The 19,568-nt window shown below is 46.7% G+C and overlaps 2 protein-coding genes across 6 annotated transcripts in view; both read right to left on the reverse strand.

Annotated features, from left to right (window-relative positions):
* Window positions 1-890: 890 nt before the first annotated feature.
* Window positions 891-8,442, reverse strand: OCSTAMP (osteoclast stimulatory transmembrane protein). 4 transcript variants are annotated; one of them, XM_068912734.1, is made up of 4 exons: window positions 8,424-8,442; window positions 7,849-7,956; window positions 5,707-6,751; window positions 891-4,282 (listed from the first exon to the last, which is right to left on the reverse strand). In XM_068912734.1, the coding sequence occupies exons 2-4, from the start codon at window positions 7,890-7,892 to the stop codon at window positions 3,941-3,943; spliced, it is 1,431 nt and encodes a 476-aa protein (XP_068768835.1). In that variant the 5' UTR covers window positions 7,893-7,956; window positions 8,424-8,442; the 3' UTR covers window positions 891-3,940. The 4 variants fall into 4 exon arrangements, with proteins under 4 accessions (XP_068768835.1, XP_068768836.1, XP_009669390.1 ...); XM_068912735.1 differs by lacking the exon at window positions 8,424-8,442 and adding an exon at window positions 8,258-8,344; XM_009671095.2 differs by lacking the exon at window positions 8,424-8,442 and adding an exon at window positions 8,187-8,272.
* Window positions 8,443-13,134: 4,692 nt separating this feature from the next.
* SLC13A3 (solute carrier family 13 member 3) overlaps window positions 13,135-19,568 on the reverse strand; it is a 37,651-nt gene continuing 31,217 nt past the window's right edge. For both annotated transcript variants that reach the window (XM_068912171.1, XM_068912170.1), the window contains 6 exons: window positions 18,821-18,925; window positions 17,664-17,761; window positions 16,351-16,463; window positions 15,826-15,987; window positions 15,355-15,492; window positions 13,135-14,780 (listed from right to left, as the gene is read on the reverse strand). In XM_068912171.1, coding sequence (XP_068768272.1) covers window positions 14,595-14,780; window positions 15,355-15,492; window positions 15,826-15,987; window positions 16,351-16,463; window positions 17,664-17,761; window positions 18,821-18,925 — 802 coding nt within the window. In that variant the 3' untranslated portion in view covers window positions 13,135-14,594. The remainder of the gene's footprint in view (window positions 14,781-15,354; window positions 15,493-15,825; window positions 15,988-16,350; window positions 16,464-17,663; window positions 17,762-18,820; window positions 18,926-19,568) is intronic.

The following is a 19,568-nucleotide window of genomic DNA, read 5'->3' on the forward strand; positions in this document are numbered from 1 at the left end:
CGGGAGGTTTCAGGGAGAAGGGGCGAGGAGGAGCACCTCGAGCCGCTGGTGCTGCTGCTGCCCCAATGCATCTGTCTCCCATGCAACGCTCTGTGGCGAGGTCTGGTTGCGTCTGGTTAAGTCACATCACCGTTTTGTGCCCTTGCTCTTTCTCTGAACTGGCCTCAACACCTCCGCAGCCCGGCTCCGTACCACCCATGCAGTGCTTGAAAGCTGAAGGGCTTACCAAAAACAGGAAGGGAAAGTAACACAGCCCTGGGCTGCTGCGAGAAGGTGCCAAGCACGGATCTCTTGACGTAACGCTGCTGAGGATCTGAGCTAAAGTGTTGCAATTAATGGAAGAAGTCCTGGGAGGTGCACAGAAGAAACGTCGCTCAACTGTTTCCACGGGGATTTCTTACTGCATTTGCAATGAGAAGTTATAGTGGGCAGCCTCCATGCAAGGAAATTCTGCAGTAATTTGGCTAAATCCATATCTCATTGCAAAGCCAGGCCACCGCTCCTGGGCTTGGGAAGTCCTTCTCCCACACCAAGCCCTCGGGCTGCAGCAGCTGGCCAGGCCCCGAGCTGGCCCAGCCACGGGAACCAGCCCGTGGCAGCGCCTGCTGCTCCAACATCTCCCTGTTGCACAACAGCACGGCTGCGTGACGCTTGTCACTGGGTGGCCTGTGGCACGTCACTTTTGCCACAATTTCCTGGGTTTAGCTTTTCATGGGAAAAGCAGGGCTGTGGGTTAAGTGGCATAATGCCAAAGAAACAGTCTTTAACAACCCTTTTTTCCTCAAAAAGGATTCATCAGGTATATGGATAAGATACGCGTAATGCCACAACCTCAAGCTACAGTAGTCTTGTTTTAACGTCTATTCGTATGCATTGACATCTCAGTGCTATTCAAGTATAATGTTATCTTTATTTACCATTGAATATACACATACTGAGTGTTTTAACATCAATACAAATTCACCCCCAAAATATCAGTGATGAGTATCAAAAGGATATTTTCCTTCCTACATAAAAAAAAAAACCCTTCTGGCACTAACAACATGAAACTTCACAGCGCTCCACATGTAGCAATTCACAAATTTCTTGCTGCCCTTTCTAATTAAAAAAATCCAACATCTCTGGGACAAAAGCCAGTCATCCATCTGCCGCCCTACCCTCACCTCCTCACCAAAGCTCCTGGCTCACTGGGCTTTCGCCTCTTAAACTCAAATTCTTTCCTTGCTGGTTTTTACATGACTGTTAAAACTAAAATCTTTGCATGAAGGTAACCAGGCAGAGGAGAGCCCTAGGATTGCTCCCTGAGGGCACGATTCATCACCCCTGTGGCAGATGTCCAAAATGGGGCAGGTGAGCTGACCTATAGATGTAGCCAGGCAAAAGGAGCTCTGCTGCACACAGTTAGCTGCCACTGAAATCACTGAAATTCGTGTGATATGCACCACAGTACTTCATAAAAACTTGTTCTTAATCTCTCTGGATCTCAAATTCCCCTGTAAAATGGAAATGAGTGCGTCTCCCCTTCCTGAAGGATTTATGAAGGCTGTAACTGGGGGCAGAGGCAGAGCAGCAGTACCTTACACTGATTATTATTATACTTTCAAGCAGATATAATTACCCTAATCAAGGCTTAGCTGATAGTGAGATTTCCAGTCTAGAAGTACAAAGTTCTTAGGATTTGTCTTTAGTGGGTAAAATTTAGTGGCAGCTGACAAGCTCTAGAAAAGAGAGATTAGGCTGAAAGCGTGCGTTTCAGGAGCTGCTTCACATACCGTACAGCTGTCCCATGTGGGAGATGGCCAGCACCCATCAGTAGGAGGCAATGGGAGGCTTGGAGCAGTGCTTGGCCCTGTTAGTTCTTCTCCTTGGCCTCACCCAAGCCTGCACGTGAACCTAAGTCCTCTCCATCTCTGCACTGGGTCTAAGTATTTCAATTAGAGAAAGGGAGAAGGGATTTGCTAACGGTTTAAGGAGGCAGGAGCTAACCCAAAATCAAATGTTTCAGTGCCTTCCCTCTTCTGGCTGGGTCCTATCATCTCAATCAAGTGAAACACCCAGGATGTACTTGAGCATGTAACTACCCTTGCTCAGATAAGCCACCTCCAGATCATTAATGCTCAGCCTAGGCTCTATTTAGAAGAATCTTTTCAAAAGGGGCTGTTATTTATTGTTCTGGTTTCTCATCTGACAGGAAGATGTAGCTTGGTGCAGTTTCAGCAAAGGCACCTTGATCAAGATAGCTTTCTCTGATGCTTCTCATTGCCTGGGCCAGCCTCTCACAGAGCAAACACCTGCAGTCAGCTCCACAGAGAAACTCTTTCTTTGCTCTGCCGGATGCCCTGCTCCCTCTTTCTGAACAGCCTTCCTAAATATTCCCACTCCAATCTCCAACCTCTTCTGAATTTTCTTTTCCATGAGCTGGTAGGTAGGGTGAAGAATTGGAAGCTGCTGTTTCAGTCCCTGGCTCCAGATAATTTTAGCTATTCAAAAGACATATGGAAATCTTTTTGCTTTCCCAAAACAGAAGAACATAGAGCATTTTCTAGAGAAACCTCAAGACAAAAAGCCCCTAGTTGCTGCAGAAGCAGAAAGGTGCTTAGATTAACCACCATAACAGCAGGGAATTAGGAAACCTGGGGAGAAGAATATACCAGGGTTTTGTTAGACGCTAAATAAAAAAAAAAGAAAGAAATTAAAAAAAATAAAATCCAGACTGACTTTTTTCAAGCATCTCCAAACCTGAGAGAATATGATGCATCTGGCTGCAGCTGCCACTTCACTTTTGCAATTTAATTTCATTGACGTGCATTATGTCAAATAATTACCTTAATGAAGACTAATGGGAGAAGAGAGAAAAAGAATAGACACACTTGGAAAAAAGGAAGCTGTGAAAATGCTTTGTTTTTAACCCGGCAGATTTACCTCCCTTTCTTCCTGGCTCTTGCCTGGAAGGGGCCTGATCTGCCCCTTTTTCAAAAGTATCAGGTTTCCAATGTAGCTCCAGTGATAATTTTTCACATTTTAGGTACATTGCCATGGTTTATGCCAGCGCAACATGTTAAAACAGCTATTTGTTCGGAAGAATCCAGGCGTCCAAGTCCTGCTACTTCTCTGCTCCCTGCGGTGCACTGACTCAAATGCCAGGTTTCAGTCTGCCACTTTTAAGGTCCTCCAGGATTTTGGCCTAAGTTAACCTTTGTTGGCTGCTCTTATCTTCTGCTCACGTCCTTCAACAATTTTATTGATGTTTCTTTTTGGAGAGCCCCTGTGCAGTCATTTCAGAAAGCCCTTCCATACTGACCTCCACCACCAGGAAAGCCATGCCCAGGATCTGCATCTAATGCTCATATTGATTAATGCTCATTTGTTTCAGTGGGCTGAAACTGCACTTTAGTGGATGAACTATCTACTAAGGACTAATCATCATCTAATCTATTCAAATTTCTGTGCGTGAAACCTGAAAGGAAAACTCCCTGAAAATTAAATTCACTCAAGTATGTTTCCTCTCCTGCTGTCCAAAAGGATAACCGGAGAGAGAAAGGGAAGCATGTACTTCCTCAGGTGTGGATGTGACAGGGAAGGTAAATGAACCAACTCCCATGTATTTCCCATGTAGCATTGCCTAATGCTGCGGTTATCCTCCAAATCATATGAATTATCTCTACTCCCTTCCCCTCCATTCCTGGCAAAGCTAACTCCTAACCCTGAAGATTTAAAAAAAAAAAAAAAAAGTACATTAATTTGATTTAAAATGGGCTAAATATAAAATGTAATAATTCTTTTTTTTTTTTTCCTCCTTTTTTTGGCAGATTCCAAACATTTCTCTGACTCTGGAAAACAAATTATCCAAGAGAAGGCAGCTATGTGATCCCACTCCAGAAACCTGAGCCCAGCTACTGCCCAGAGGCCTCAGGCAATCCTTGAATTCCTAAAACTGTTCTTAGTTTCTTACAGAGTTTTTCTCCTCCTCAAACTTCCTGGACAGCTTGTTGTAGAGGTAAAGGGCTCGCTTCTCCTCTTGGCTCTCAAAGAAGGAGGCTGCAATTTTTCTGCATGAGCGGTGGGCATAGGTTTCCAGAAATACCGTGGCGTAGATGATGCAGTAGAGCAGCCCGACAACAAGCACCACCGAGTTATTGGGAGGTCTTGGTGGGCTGATCCTGCAATGAGCAGAGCTGAAGCTCAGATAATGACGGTAACTTTTTTCAAAGTCCTGAATTAGTAGCCCTCCGTAAGGAATCTGGAAAAGTTTCCAGAGGAAGGGTAAGGTCCTTATTTTTGCCTGAAATGAACAAAGTAAAAGGTTAGATGGGATATAAACAAAATAAACAGGTTACTACAAAAGCGTCAGCCTAGAGGTGTGTAATCAATGTTACAGCTTGTTCGGGTGCAGTAAGACCAGGACGTTGAAGTGTATATATGCTTCAGGCTGCCCGAGCGTAACAGCACGCTGTGTAAGCACTGAATACTTGGTATGGGAAGACCTAGTCCTATCTGTGATCTTCATTTGCTATTACAGTGACTGTAAAAGGTATTCACAGGGCGAGATTTACAATGAAGTACATAATTCAAAGGTTAGCATTAGTAGCTACACTTTTCAGATTTGAAGTTTGTTTCTAAGCCTCCTCCCTCCCTTATTTTTTTTTTTTAAAGCTATAAATTCATGAGAAGCAGGTGTTTGAGCTAAGAAGCCTCAGAGCTGAGGAGGGGAAAGGCTGCATGGTAGAATCACAGAATGGCTGAGGTTGGAAGGGACCTCTGGAGATCATCTCAAGCGGAGTCCTCTAGAGCATATTTCCCAGGGTCACATCCAGACGGGCTTTGAATATCTCCAATGAAGGAGACTCCACTGCCTCTCCGGGCAACCCGTTCCAGTGCTCAGTCACCCTCCCAGTAAAGGAGCTTTTCCTCATGTTCAGAGGGAACTGCCTGTGGTTCAGTTTGTGCCCGTTGCCTCTTGTCCTGTCACCGGGCACCACGGAGAAGAGTCTGGCCCCACCCTCTCGACACCCCCCCTTCAGATACTTGTAGACATTGATGAGATCGCCTCTCAGTTTCTCTTCTCTGAGAGAACGGGGGGGGGAGGGGAGAAAAAAACCCCTCACCACCGAAACACATAACCCCCCCCCACACACACACACACAATTAGTCCAGATAAAGGATATTAAAATAGATTGAACCTAGAGAGGCTTGCAAAATAGGATTGAACAGGGTGATAACAGGAAGCCAATGAGCAGAGCTTTCTTTTCAAGGAACAGCCAATGCAATAAAATGAGAAGACATCCTCATGGATGAGAAGTGTGTTAGTCTGCCTCCCTTTACAGTTCTCAGTGTTTTTCTACACCCCCTGAGGCCCACAGACAAGTGATGTGGGGCAGCTCAGCTGGGCACCTCTCCGAGGGGAAGCCGGGTCCCATCTGTGTGTGCACCAGCCCCAGCCCCGTGTGCAGAGCCGCTCACTCAGAGCTGCTCCCTGAGACCAGGCCCTCCAGGGGCCCTGCTGCTCCTGTTCCCTGGTTGCATCCCTCACAGCTTTTGAAAGACAAGACTTTTTGAGCATCACCAGTCCCTGCTGTGAGTCATAATCTCCCTCCATCCCTTCTGCACACTGGGTGAAAGAGCCACTCCAGAAAGGATTTGCATCAGCTGCCCAGAGAACTGATATACCTGTATTTCATGAGCTGGACAAGCAAACCCGGCACTTACACTGTATTTGATGCCGAGAGTCACAGGCACCACGGAGAACTGAGCCACATTTCTCACTGCAGCGTCTGCTACGCTGAACGCAAAGTGGTCCATGGCAACGATGACCAGCATCAGCATCAGGACCACAGTAAGGAACATCATTTGCACAAGGCAGAGCATCAGTTCCTCCCGGGACAACTTCAGACCTGTTCGCCGAAGGAGATGTTTGGATGAGCCTGTCAGCAGATGAGCCGCTTTTCTGTCCATGGATAAACGCTCCAGTTTCTTGGTGATGTAAAAATTGTCAAAGCGGAGGTCGGTAAGATAATTTTTCAAATAGCAGGCGGACTCCAAACAGAGATAGAGCATGGAGAGGCCAGCTACCAGTCTGTTGCCTGCTCGTACCGAATCTTTTACCAGTGCTTCAACCACCAAAAAGTTGTTCCTAATTCTCTCACCAGCAAGATGCATTTGCTGATTAACCAAGGTGCTGTTATTAAGTAGTGCAAATTTAAAATGCCCATTCATAGGCCTCCAAACATTATTGTCATCAACAATTGTTTGGATTACACCTCCAAACTCCTGGGACGCTTCTCCTAAAAGAGTGGTTGAGTTCAAAAGGCTCTCTGAGTAATTCTTGCAGATGCATTCAATAACCTGCAGTATGGTTTTAATGTTACTTATAATGTTCGGTGTTACGTTAACCGCCACAATCATGACGCACGTAGACAAGAGAAGCTTCCGACCTTGTTTTGTACCTAAAGTTGGCATCGTTATACTGAAGGCACAACGGGCAGGATGCACCAAAAAAAGGGTCAGCAGAAGGAGCAGACTGAAGGAAACGGCAATTGCAGTAGAGAGATGCCACGAATACTCCAGGGAAGCAAACATCCAGTTGTAAAAGAGGCCTCCTATCACCACTGTGATGCAGAAACACTGTAGAAATAAGGCCCACAGTTCTCTGCCGTTTGCTGGAACAGGCTTGGAGTAAACTGACCATTGATCTACCATGGTCCTGTGTACCTTTGGGAACAAAAAGTCTTCACAATAGACACAGACTCTCAACCTGTACAAAGAAGAAATATCTGGGTATTAGCAGAGGAAACACAGAAATGCACTCACTAGGGGGCTTTCTTGAGACAACCTCTCATGGGTCTTTATGACTTCCTTATACAAATACCCCTGGTCTCCCCCTTCTCTGCCTCTCTGCTGAACTGAGCAGCTAGAACCAGGAAGATCTTCCCCAGAATGATGCAGGACAGAAAAGTTCAAAGCATTTCTTGAAAGGTTAAATACCAATTACAGTGCAATAGTTCCTCCTCAAATGTAAGCACAGAACAGTATTATATCATTCTATAAAAATCCAAATAAGGTCACTCAGAGGGGTGAAATCTTTAGTGGTGGCCTGGGTTATTTAGAGGAAGCTGCGGGGAGAGGAGGGAGCAGTAGGCTCCTTCTACAGGGATGTGGCTCCTGGCTGCTGTGGCCGTCATTAGCTCCAGCTCTACAATTATAGGGTGTTCAATGGATGAGAGGAGGTAGAGCAGGAGCTTTTGCTCTCCCTGCCTCTTAATAGAAAACCAAACTAAAATCAGGGAATTCAAGGGTGACAAGTACAGAACTGATCAGAGAAGATACTGTTTCACACTGATGTTCCAGCACCAGCGAAAATCCCCAAGGATAAGATTTGGCCAGGGCAGACAGGATGATATGTCCCATAGAGCTATTTAAATGTCTAATGAAAACAAACATTGGGGAAGGAACATCATTTCTCAGGCCTTGGATCTGAAGGGACTCTCTAGAGACCAGAAAACCTGGGGTGGGGGGGATGAATTCTCCCACTGGGCGGGGGTTTTTGTTTTTTTTTTTGTTTGTTTTGGGTTTTTTTTTCCCCCTCTCTCCTCTACATAGCCCAAAAACCTCTCCCATAGTCTTGTGGGGCTGACTACTGCCAGGGAGAAGGCATGGGGTGAAACCCAGCCAGGCAATCCCTGTCTCCCCCAGTCAGAAGCAACCTCAGCTACTTCATCAGGAACAATTCTGCCTAGCAAGTTTGGCCAATTCATTTACTGCAAGTTTTTTTTTTTTTTTCCAGTGGAAAAAAACATCTCAACAGCTATCAAGGCAGAGGAGGGGGTAAAGGTTAAAGTAGATACTACATACCAAGCTGCAGAAAGGTGCCCCAGTCTTGCTCGTAACCTCTCCATGCTCCAGGGAAGCACCTTGCCTTATTGCACTCAGAGAGGATCTTGGATACAGCTGCTGTGACACCTGGGAGAAAATATAGAGACAGTTAACACTACGGCCAAGATTTAAAAAAAAAAAAAAAAAAAAAAAAAGGGGGGGGGGGAGGCTTTTTAAAGCAATTCAGATTAGCAAAAGCTGCCAATTCCAGAAGCAGGTAGCACGAGCTGAGCACATGTCCAAGGAAATAACCCCACTGCTAGGACAGGGCAAGGAGGCACCACAGCAGTTAGGTTTTGCACCTCTTTGTGCCTTACTGTTGTTACAGAGAAGGCTGATTTTCACAACACTCAGCTGAAAAAAGTGAGTCAATGACTTATGGACTGACTAATGTGGAGCAAGCATCACATGGGAGATGGGGTGTTATTGTCACTTATTGGGAAATCGGATGTCTCATCCCAGCTGACTCCTCCTTGCACTGCCCACCGGTAAGCAGTGCGGTTGGGATCTCTCTGCAGCCTGCAGAGAGAAGGGGAGTTTTTACTCTTTCATACGTCAGTCCTGGCGTGAAGGCATCACCGGGCAGGATCCCGCGCTGGGCACGGGGGAGAAGACTGGCCGGTTCTCGCAGCCCTAGCCGTGCGCGACCGAGCTTCAACTCCTTCCTTTCCCAATTCCCTATTCCCAGCAAATCCACTGCAGGGAAAATGCTGCCGTAGTGCAGGATTCCCAAACGGCTGAGAAGGACCCAGGCTTGCAGGCCAGAAGGGGCCCCGCGCGACCGTCTCGTCCGATCCCCTGGGTAGCGCCGGCCACGGGGCTCCCACGGGTGGGGGCCGGCCGGGGCGCTTGCCCTTCAGCCAGCGTTTTCGGGGGAGAGGATTGTCCCTCCTCCAGCTAGCAAACGAGAGAAACCGTTGGGCAAAACCCCACGAAACCCCCCGGCTTTTCCCACCTTGCCGCGAGCCTGCGCGGTTTACGGGAGCCCGCTGCGGGGTCCAGCAAGCCTGCGGCTTTGCCGGAGGCTTTTCTGCCCAACCCGCTGCGTCCGGGGGAAGCGTCACGGCCCGCTACAGCTCCCTCCTCGAGCAGGCCAGGCCTCGCCGAGCGCGTCTGCAGAGGGCACCTGCCGCCCGCGCTGCGGCACGCCGAGCCGAGCCTTCCCGACGGGGACCTCGCGGGCTCCCCCCGCGGGAGAGGGCGAAGGGCTCGGGGTCGACCCCGGCCTCGGGGGCCCGGGCGCAAACGGGGCTCGGCTTTCCCGAGGCGGCCGCCTTCCCCGGGCAGCCCGTGCCGAGGGCAGGCGCTGGAAGACGAGCCGTGGGGAGCGGATCCGGCCCCTTCCCGCGGGCAGCGACCGCGGCGGCTCCGGCCCCCGCTGCTCCGCCGACCCTTGCTGCTCAGGGAGAGAAATCCTGCTGCCCGGAGGCTTCCTCCCGGGGCGCCGGGGCGCAGACGCCGAACGAGGCTCGCCGGACTGCTCCGGCTGAGAACGGGCGCCAGCCAGGCGGGCACGTAGGAGACCGTTGTTCATCTGGAGCGTCCACTAGTTGTTGAACTAAGTGTGCAGACTGCGAAGGACCACGCCAAAGGGCCCGGAGCCGTATCCTGCCAGACTGGCTGGGTTCTCCTGAGCAGCTATTCGGAGATTAACCTTCTGTCGGAGAAGAAAGATGCTGATTTCAGAGCTAACCCATATCAGCAAAGCCCCTGGGGCCCCCATCTGGGCTAAGTGGGCAGCTTTCTGGGGCAGCAAAAAAAATTTTAGCAATAGACCATGAAGAACAGAAAATCCCTAAAATCCACTTCACTGTGATGAGTGTTTTCCGACTTTGCGCCATCCTCTGGCAACGGGGAGAGGAAGCTAGTGAGGCAGCTCTTCTTCACTCTGAGCAGCAACAAGAAGTGTCGTATGTGTAGTTAAATCTAGATTTTCCTTCTGATTTGACCTTAAAGTTGCTCTCGGTAGGGGCGACATGAGGAGGGGTTAAATCTGGAATGTCCTCTGTTTTATACCCCCAGCTGATAATCTGCAAATGAGCTGGCGACATCAATGCCTAACTTTCCCCAGGACACAGTGAAGAAGATTGCTTTGCAGAAATAAAAAATATACATATATATGTGTGCATATATATATGTATGTATAAATAAGTTTATATGTGTATAAATGTATGTATGTAGCCTGGGGTGTGGGACATATACACACACACACACACACACACACACACACACACACAGAGGATTATATATGTATGTGAAGCAACTGTGACATCTTGCGGTCAGACTCTGTTAAACTGCCTCAAGGTCTGTGTTCATCTGAGCTCATAAATTATTCGGGTGTGTGGATGCAAGGAGACCTTCAAGGAAAATTGAGGACATGAAGGAGAAACGGGACTGCAGGCAAGTCAGTGACGGGTCCGTGTCCCCGTGGGGATGTGCCAGGGTGCCCTTTGCCACTCAGGGTCACCAGAGGTCTGCTGGCCAGCTCCCAGGAGACAGAAATGGGCTTTGCTTTCTCCACAAGCTCCACTGTGGGAAGCTATAATCATCTTGCTCAAACATCTCCGATTTAGATTTTCAGCGATACGGTAGCAGACAAAGAGACCCAAGTGCATGGGAGCTAGCTAACAGGGAGTTCTGCGACTTGATATAATGGTGTGAAGAAGATAAAAGGTTTAATCAGTGTAATAGCCAGGAAGCATAGCCGACCTTCGCACTGAACAGGGGATAGTGACTGATCTCACATCAACCAGGACACAGATTTTCGATGCATTTCTGCTCTTTAGGCTGCAATTTGCACAGGACAGGTCCCAGGGCAGTCCCAACGGAGCATCGTGCCAAAACACCTGCAGGTTCAACCTGCAGTAACAGCACGGGCATGGTGGGGGTGGTGAGGAGGGTGCAAGGGGATGCAATGTAAGGGAGAAGCTGCCTCGCAGGCAGCGTGGGGTACGTGAACTATACAGCATCAGAAAAGGACTGGGTAAATTAGATGAATGCAGGTATAAAATATTATGGCTTAAGGCTGAAGAAATTTCCCCATGGCACTATCATCAGCACCTGCTGAACATGTTATTCAGCCAAGAAATTAGAGGGTGTGGGAAAGATCAGCCTGCTAGCGGTGGTGGTTTGTTTGTTAGAAATCACATGCAAATGAACAATTTATGGTGATACAGGGTCAGGTTGTGTCGTCTTTGTTTTCTACTGTAGAAATACAGAAAAATCCCGGCAGTAACCATTCTGTGACTCTTCAGGGGAATAAACGTAGTAAGGGATTCAGAGCTATTTAGCCTGTAATAGCTAAATTTCATCTATTATGCTGCAGGTTCATTTTTTTTCATTTTTTTCTTTTCTTTCTTGAACTTGTTGTATTGCTGCTGGGTGCAAATAGGCTGTGCACAGCCGAGAAGCGGCTGCATCTCTCCGGCGGAGGCATTTGTTATCATGCTGAATTACTCACCACTGTAAAAATCCAGATAGCAAGGCTTCTAGTGGGTCTCTGAACAGCTTGTAAAGGAACTTTAATATTTGTTTCAGGGACAAAAGATACTATGAAATGCTTTACTACTGCAAATAAAACCAGCATGGTATTACTCTAAGCATCTCAAGAGAACATACGGATTTTTCTTTCCAGATTGGATGGGAAACTTCAAAGGAATAAAGCAGAGTTCTTCTGGAAGTTGAATTTTAATGTGCCAGTGGCATTTCCTGTTAATTAAAATTCAAAGCAGGCTGCTAATGTGAATGGCTTTTGTGGTTATTGTTGGATTTTTACATTCCTAAAGAAACAGTGCATAGGCAGGCAAAGATCCTTTAAAATAACGTTGTCTAAGTTACAGAAGGGTAATACAGCATTCGAAATGCTGTTACCTGCAGATTTTCATATTTCTAGTCGCCTCACAGGAGCTTCAAGAATAATGGGGGGGTTAACTCACCCTAAAAAAACCTTCTTTTGGTGATGTTAGTGCTAGCAGCAGCAAATGTAGTTAGACTGTATTTATGCACGCCAGTTCATTCTTGAGCCCCAGAAGTACTAAACCTTATAGATTTCTGTTTTAAAAAAATTAAGGATGCCAGAATAGTCCTGCTCTCACAGATGCCTGGATACAAAAAAGTAGAATTAGGTAATGCTATAATACACACACCTTTAATCAGCTCCTTTGGGGAGTCCCTGGGAAATATAAAAAGCATCTTGATTATGAGGCTGTGGGTAAAGCTGGCAGAAGCCAGGTCTTTGGCAGAGGCTGAGGATCCAGGTGATCCTTGCACCCTTCCCAGGTCTGCCAAGGCCCCGTTGACCTATGTGAGCTTGGGTAAAAGTCACTAACTCTCTCTATGCCTCAGTTTCCCACATCTGGCACCGAGACCATAAGCCTTCCTTTACAGAGAGGGGGCTTGTGAGATATCTTCTGATCTTTGAGCAAAAAGTGCTACAGAAGTGCCAGGATTCTGGCAGCAACTTTTGAGGGCACTTCTACACGTTCTGTGGTGTCAGTTCTGGTTTCATGCTCAAATGAAACCTTGTCCCTAGGTACCACCAGGATGCACCTAACCAGATCGGAGCCCATAAGTAAATCTGTAACCCATGCATTTGTAATGGAGCGGGACCTGATGTTATCATTCAAGCCTCTGAATCAGACATTCTGACCCATCAGAAGGGTCTTGCTGATGATCCTCCAGGCTGTGGGCTACAGAGAGCACGAGACCCGATTCGTTCCACTGAGCGAATCTGCTTTCTCGCAAGGGCAGCGACAGCCACAGGCGCAGAGCAGGGACAGCAGGGGCTCTTCCGGCGGCTCCGAGCTGCGCCGAGTACAGCCAGTTCCCTGGCTGGGGACAGAGACCTGACACAGTTCACAGGCGAGCTGGCTGCGCAGCGACCTGCACGGAGTCCATGTCCCTTCGCCGGTCAGCCCCTGCGTGCTAGGGCACGACGATGACTGTCTGTACAGAAAAAAGCCTCCAGAGCCAGAGCTGACACTGAGCTGCCTCCAGGAGGCTGGTCAGGCGAGAAGGGGTCCCCGTCGCTCCTGGCTGGCAAGGCGGCAGAGGTAGCCTTGAGATCCTGGTCTAGGATGTTTCCCAGGCTTATTGCCCCACCTGTTTAGCAGGGCTCTGTTTTGGCTCAGCCTGGGGCCGTGCCTTGCTCTCCCTCGCACTTTTGGGGAACAGCAGCCAACATCAGGGGAGTGAAGCTGGTAGAAAGGGAGCCTTGGCCCTTCCTTTTCTCCCCTCAATCTACAGAGCAAACAGGACAATGTAACATGCTAATAAATGTGCTTTATTGTACATTTTCCAGAATCATTAAGGATTTTGTCTCTGGATTGATCAAGTTCCACATTCAGTCAGTCTCTTCTGGTGGTTTTGGTTCAACCTCCAAAGGTTCCTACCTACAATGCAGCCCCGATGCAATTCCATAGCAGCAGTAACTGTGATTGAAAAGAGCATTGGGTCTGAGGGATGAATTACCCTGTGTGCTCTCAGAGCTGACGCTGGGCACTGTCAGCAACACAGGCGTAGTACCAAAAAAACGGAGTCAGATCCCCCGGCTCCTGCTAATCAGCCTTGCTGGCCAGCCTGGACTGGAGCTCCACCAGTTTACCCCATCAGAGAAAGGGACCCAGTGGAGTCCAATACCTAGCATAGGGACTCAGTCACTAACCTTCCTAAACCAAGAAGTTAGATCCTTTGTCCCACAGTCCATCTATTTCAGTGATTGACCTTTTAAATTAAATATTTTAGATTCTTAGAGAAAAATTTAAAAAAAGTTGGATAAAATGTTAAGTGATTAAATCACAGTCAATTTGCAATCCTTTCATTGAAAGTACCCAAGTAATCAGATTTTTTTTAGATGTTAAGAATCAAAGTCTACTCTTCAAAAATGTCAATAATATTCTGATGCAAATTGTCCACTGACCTGTAACGTAGCAGCTCGCTCACGAGTGAGTCAATCTCACAAACCTAAGATTGGCTACATTTACCAACGGTGAGATACCACCCGATGTCCTCAGACTCAGAAATGAATTTGGCTCCCAATCTCCATCTGTGTATTCAGTGCAAAGAACCAGGCAGAAATTACTGTCCTAGGTTTTCAAACCATTGAATGCGTTTGGAAACAAACTGCTGCCTCCCCATTTCCAAAGCATGGAGTAATATGCCAAGTCCTGCCTACACATCTCCTGAATCATCCTTTCACGTGCAAACCTGAAGAAATAGTCTGCATCCTACATGACAGAATTACTCACGAGACCGTAATGAAACCCCATTCTCCAGTCCTGCAACAGCCATACGGCCAAGGCCAGGTTCTGACACGCTCACATTGGGCAGCACATAAATAATCCTGTTGCCTCCACCCTGGTGACAGGGTTACTCTCCAAAATGCAATACGGTATCAGGAGCTAGAACAGCAAAACTCCCTCGCTTTCAGGGGAGAGGCATCTCCCCGGAGATGCCATATACTTGCAGGGTTGTCCAGTAAACAACTACCTATCAAGGATGGATAAAGTTCTCTGGGAATATCTGTCCTCTCCCTGTCAGAGAGAGGAGAAACATCTTCAGAGAAAATAACAAATTGATATCGTGACATACACCAATATTTATAAAAATAAAATTAAACCAGAAGGTCCAGTAGGTGTGAGCAGCCATGTGGCCTTCCTCCTCTGCATACTCTGATGATTCCAGTGCCCAAGTCCTAAGTGAGTGAGTCCTCCCCGGGGTGGCTTTGTTCATATTTTATTTAGAGCACTTAAAGTGACATTTTCTACAGCTGTCATAAGCGATGTGGCATTTTCTGCATGGATGTTGGCCCATGCAGGGAAGGTCCCCAACTGGAAGATGCTTTTGGCCCATGTATTCATAGCCAAGCTAAGAAGCAGAACTCCCATAAGATTCATGAGCAAGCCAGTTCTTGCCTACAAGAGAAACACAAAGACTACGCTTGAGTTTAGACTGGACACCCTCAGTATGTGAAGCATGACGCCTATTTGAAAATAAGTGTTATAAAAATGGAGCTTTGTCATTCATATTAGCAACATTTTAAGTGTGCTTTCTTACACCACAAAGGCTGTTCTCCAGACTTTTACCCAGCTTTGATCCATCAAACATGTTACCATCTATTTAGCCTCAGGAATGTGATCAGGCACTGGAAGCGAGCCTAAATTTACTCATAAGCTTTTCCTGCACCAGAAAAACTACAAAAGTTGAGCTACTGATATTAGGAGACCAGGAACAGGGTCTGAGAAATGCTGAGCACAGTCATGATCAGTCTTGTCATCACTTGGAACCACAGCAGCTCTAAATTTCACAGGGCCAGAATAAAAAGGCTCTTTTCATATCCCTACTCCTTTAACCGCTGCTTAAAACAGCATGAGAGTTGCCTTTTTACTTTACTAGATGTTGAACCGGTAACACGTCCGAAAATTACTTTCTTAAAGACTCCACTCAAATTGATTATCTTCAGCATTTTCTGAATCTAAAACAACTTACCATATCCTTGACCATCAAGTGTCCAGAAGAAAACGCAATTGAGTTAGGAGGTGTTGAAACTGGCAGCATGAATGCATAGGAGCAGCCTACAGTTCCTGGTATCATTAAATAGAGGGGATTTACTTTCAGACGAATGGCCTTGAAAAACAGAATGGAACAGAAATCGTACATCGGAGATTAGGAGTCAAAAGCAGAGATATCAAAGAATGCCAATAGTTACTGCATTGTGCAGAGCCATATCCCACTTTCTGTGATAAATAATCGTATATCTCACCAATAATGTTTGAAAGACCATTATCTGGCCATTTCTATATTATGCTACAGGCACTTGCTTTGCTTCTTTCCTGCTCTAAGGGCAGGAGACCCACAGGGTGCCTCTCCCAGCACAAGACGTGACACAAACCCACCCATCCACAGGGCACAGCGAGGAAGGGAGCAGAGAAGTGGCGGGTCTCATCGTTTTAGTCTTACCAGTTCTGCCAAGACAGGCAGAAAGATTATAATAGTGGCCGTATTGCTGGCAAACTCTGTGAACAAGGCGATGACAATAGTGATGAGGATGACAGCCACCGGCGGAGGTACGCCCTCCAAAGGGTGCAGGCGGCCTCCTATCCACACAGACAAACCCGATTCCTGCAGATGGGGAGAGAAAACAAGCCAGACTCGTCTCTGCGCACGAGCTGATCCTTTCGTAGAATTGCAAACCACGTACAACCAGAGATAACTTTGCTTACCCACCACTGCAATGCAACCACCTATATGCAGGGTGTGAGTATTTAACAGTAAGTAGTTTGGAAGGTGTTGCAAGATTTACTAGCCTCCTTAGTTAAATACCACTCGCTGTCATCAGTGGGAGTTAAAAAGCAGGTCTTTCAAGTGTATCGATCTGTAGATGCAAATTTCCCAGAGTCAGATGAAAACCCCAAATGACACCCTGTTAAAATCAAGAGTGGTTGGGCAGAACCGCCGTCATGGGACATCTGTGGCAGGCCTCACCTCACAGCCTTTTGCCATTGCAAATCCTCCTCCAAGCAGCAAGATGATGTTCCAGGGAACAGTCTCTTGGGCCTTCTTCCAAGTCAGCAAGGGCTGTATCTCAGTGTTCGGTGCTAGACCAAGAGGAAAACCCCCGCATCACACACACACACACACAAAGATGAGTGCATAAGTCATCATCTGATAGAATGACATCATTAGCCTGACATCAGTGCTGACGCTCACTAACCATGAGTTGCTGATGATTAAAATATGCATATGGATTCTCTCAAGTGAGATGATTAAAAGATTGTTTAACTTAAGATCAGGAAAAAAAATTACTTAGAAAAAAATCTGAAAAGCAAAGAAATTCTAGCAGTTTAGGTTTTCTTTCAGGATTTCTTAGGGAAACATTTAACATCAGCTTAAATTTTTCTCTATAAAAGACATAAATATTATCCTCAACAGACAGGAGTTCGTAGGAGGGGGAAATTTTATACCATTTAAATTATGAAGATATTATTAATTTTCCACTTGCCATTCAACAACCCCGGAGCTTTGTAGCAAAGAACTCACATTCCCCTTCAGGCCATTTCTCAACACATGCCGAAGTGAGCTCTGTCATATGGAAGGATGCATTAAAGAGACAAGGGCACCCATATTTTATCCAAAGGCCTGACCAGACATCTTCCTGGAGTATGGACAACCCAGCAAACGTGCATAACTCAGAGCAGCAGCAGCGGCCCTTATTTTCTTCCCATAGCCCCCAGAAGGAGCTGCACCATCCACAAAGGGCTGGGGCAAGCCAGCCCACAGCACCTCCAGCAGCAGCATTTCCACATTAAGAATGTCAGAGACAAAAGTATCCAGATAAAATTACGACAAGTGGCTCACAAATTAAAATTTCCATATGTCATTGCTACTCAAGAGGACAGGCCCAAGATCTCAAAAGCTTCCTCATGCCAGAAGCCTGCTGGAGAGCCTGGGCTTTAGGAGTTAAAGTCAACATTGATTTCAGTTTTCTTTAACATCCCACAGCATCATCTCTGACAGCTACACGAGTAACTGAGTCATTCCTGCAACAGGCAGCAGGGCAGTGACTCTTAAACCTCTTTTGGCACTTCAGAAAAAATGACTCGGTATGCTGGATTGCACAGGCCACCCCGCAAGCCATGCGCTACGGCCTGGCCCTGCGGCTGCTGCGTGCTGGGGCAGGACCAAGGCTGCAGTTCTTGGGTTTTGCTCTGTGTTTGGGCTGTGGGAGCACAGACATGGCCAGGGTCCCTGCCCAGATGCACCTCCTGCTCACCTTTTAAGCGAAACCACCTGCTCACCTTTTAAGTCAAACCACCACCTGAAGGAAGGTTTTTGTGAAGGGAAGAAGAACAGAATAATCACTATGGTGATTCCAGTAACGGCATCTGAGATGAACCTGTTCAAAAGCAGCAAAAAGACTTGTAAGAAGCACAAGCCTGTAAAATTACAAAGTTTGTGAGAATGGGGATTTACTAAAGAAGATTATGAGTTTCCATCAGGTTAGAACAACATTAGTTGTTCACAACTGTTTTCTTCTTATTTCCCTGTTGAGCTACACTTCTAAGATGGTCTGTGAAACCCTTGCAAAAACTGCCCAAAAGCCCCACGAATGCAAAAAACAAGATCTAATCCCCGGCACGCTGAGGCTCTGGCTGTTCGGATCACTGGCCATGCTCAGTGCATGAGGCTTTGCAAGGAGAACGCCTGTAATGAGGGCTGGAAAGGTTTCCTCAACTCCCCACAGGGCAGCGGGAGACCTGGGCAGGAGCCCAGGCTGTCTTAGTCATGAGCGCTTTGTAAAGTGCTCAGCTTCTAAGGTGAAAGCTAGGCCCCATCCAGTAAAGAGCTTAAGCATGCGTTTGATTTTATGGAACTACTAACTGATGAAGCAAAAATTTGTAACTATTTCATTCTATTAAGGAATCATATATCAACCTAGGGCTTTATAAAAAGAAACTATGAAAGTCTTTTCTGTTTAGAAATAACAGCACCCTCTCTGAGCTTTAGCCTTCCCCAACTGTTGTATCCTTTTGTCTTCCCAAGGTATGGAAGTCACAGCGGAAATAAACTTGCAAAACAGATGGGGATGGCACTAAGGGTCAGCTCCGGCAGTCTCTCTTCAGTCCAGATCTCCAGTGATATCAGTACATTGCACAAAGAGTTCAGGATTTCGTTGTAACTACATTTTTAAGTGGTGTTGCTAACGCTCAAACTCTGAGGATGGCCTCAAAAAGACATACGGAAGCATCTGCAATGCCACCTTCTAGCTGGGCTTCATGTACCTCCTCCAGGAGATACAAACAATAAAGCCCCCCCCCAGCACTTGAGGCTCACTTTAATTTATTCCATGAAACCTGAGTAATAGTGTTAAGCAGCACAATCAGAAACCCAGGAATCTCAAAGACTTGGAAATGCCATTGAAAAATGTGACAGCGGAATGAAAATAAAATCTTACCCTGGTGCAAAAAAACTTGCCCAACCTGGAATGAATTTTGGGTCCCTGGAGAAAAGCATGATTGCAAACATGCAAAATAAGAAGAAAATTGCCTGTTCTGCAAACCTAAAATTAAAAGAAATGTCGTTAAGCCACAGTTGTGCTAAGGGGGCAGACTGAAAATAGGACAAGTAATGAGCTTAAACTGAAGCAGCTTGGGTGAGAAGACAGGCAGCTTTTCTAACAGCAATGACAGTGAAACACTGGAATAGATTGTAAATCTATTTGCAAATATTGGTATTTGCCAGCAAATCTCTCTTATTGGAAGACACTAAGGACAGGTAAGATGGGCATCCGGCATGCTCAGATCAGATGTCACCACTCGCACGTGCAAAGCCGACCCTCTGGATGTGGTAGAGGGGAAGGGCCGAGCAGCTTCTCACGGTCATTCCTGTTATCGCTGTCCTCTGGGGTGTTTCTAAGGCACATTTTGGGCTGATATGGACCAGCTAGGCATGACTGCACTTCACTTCAAGCCAGCATAAAAGGACAGATGAGATTCAAATCATATATGACACACCAGGAACAACCTCCTCCAAGATCAAAACCTAAACAGTATCCCTCAGACACATGACAAATAACAGGGGGGCCTGTGAATGGCAATATGTTACGCTAAATATTAGGACCAACTCCACTGATGACTCCTGGAGTCAGGATCTAACCAAGATGATGCCTTAAAACACTGTTTAAAATCTCTCAGAAGCACAAG

Source organism: Struthio camelus, chromosome 18, assembly GCF_040807025.1.
Source record: "Struthio camelus isolate bStrCam1 chromosome 18, bStrCam1.hap1, whole genome shotgun sequence".
NCBI lineage: Eukaryota > Metazoa > Chordata > Aves > Struthioniformes > Struthionidae > Struthio > Struthio camelus.

Bases quoted from the DNA above. Each gene is read 5' to 3' on its own strand.
- OCSTAMP (XM_068912734.1), bottom strand. From the start codon at position 7,892: ATGGAGAGGTTACGAGCAAGACTGGGGCACCTTTCTGCAGCTTG. The intron at 6,752-7,848 runs GTATGTAGTATC...TTCTTTGTACAG, and splicing joins GGGCACCTTTCTGCAGCTTG to GTTGAGAGTCTGTGTCTATT. The intron at 4,283-5,706 runs GTAAGTGCCGGG...TGTTCATTTCAG, and splicing joins CTCTCGGCATCAAATACAGT to GCAAAAATAAGGACCTTACC.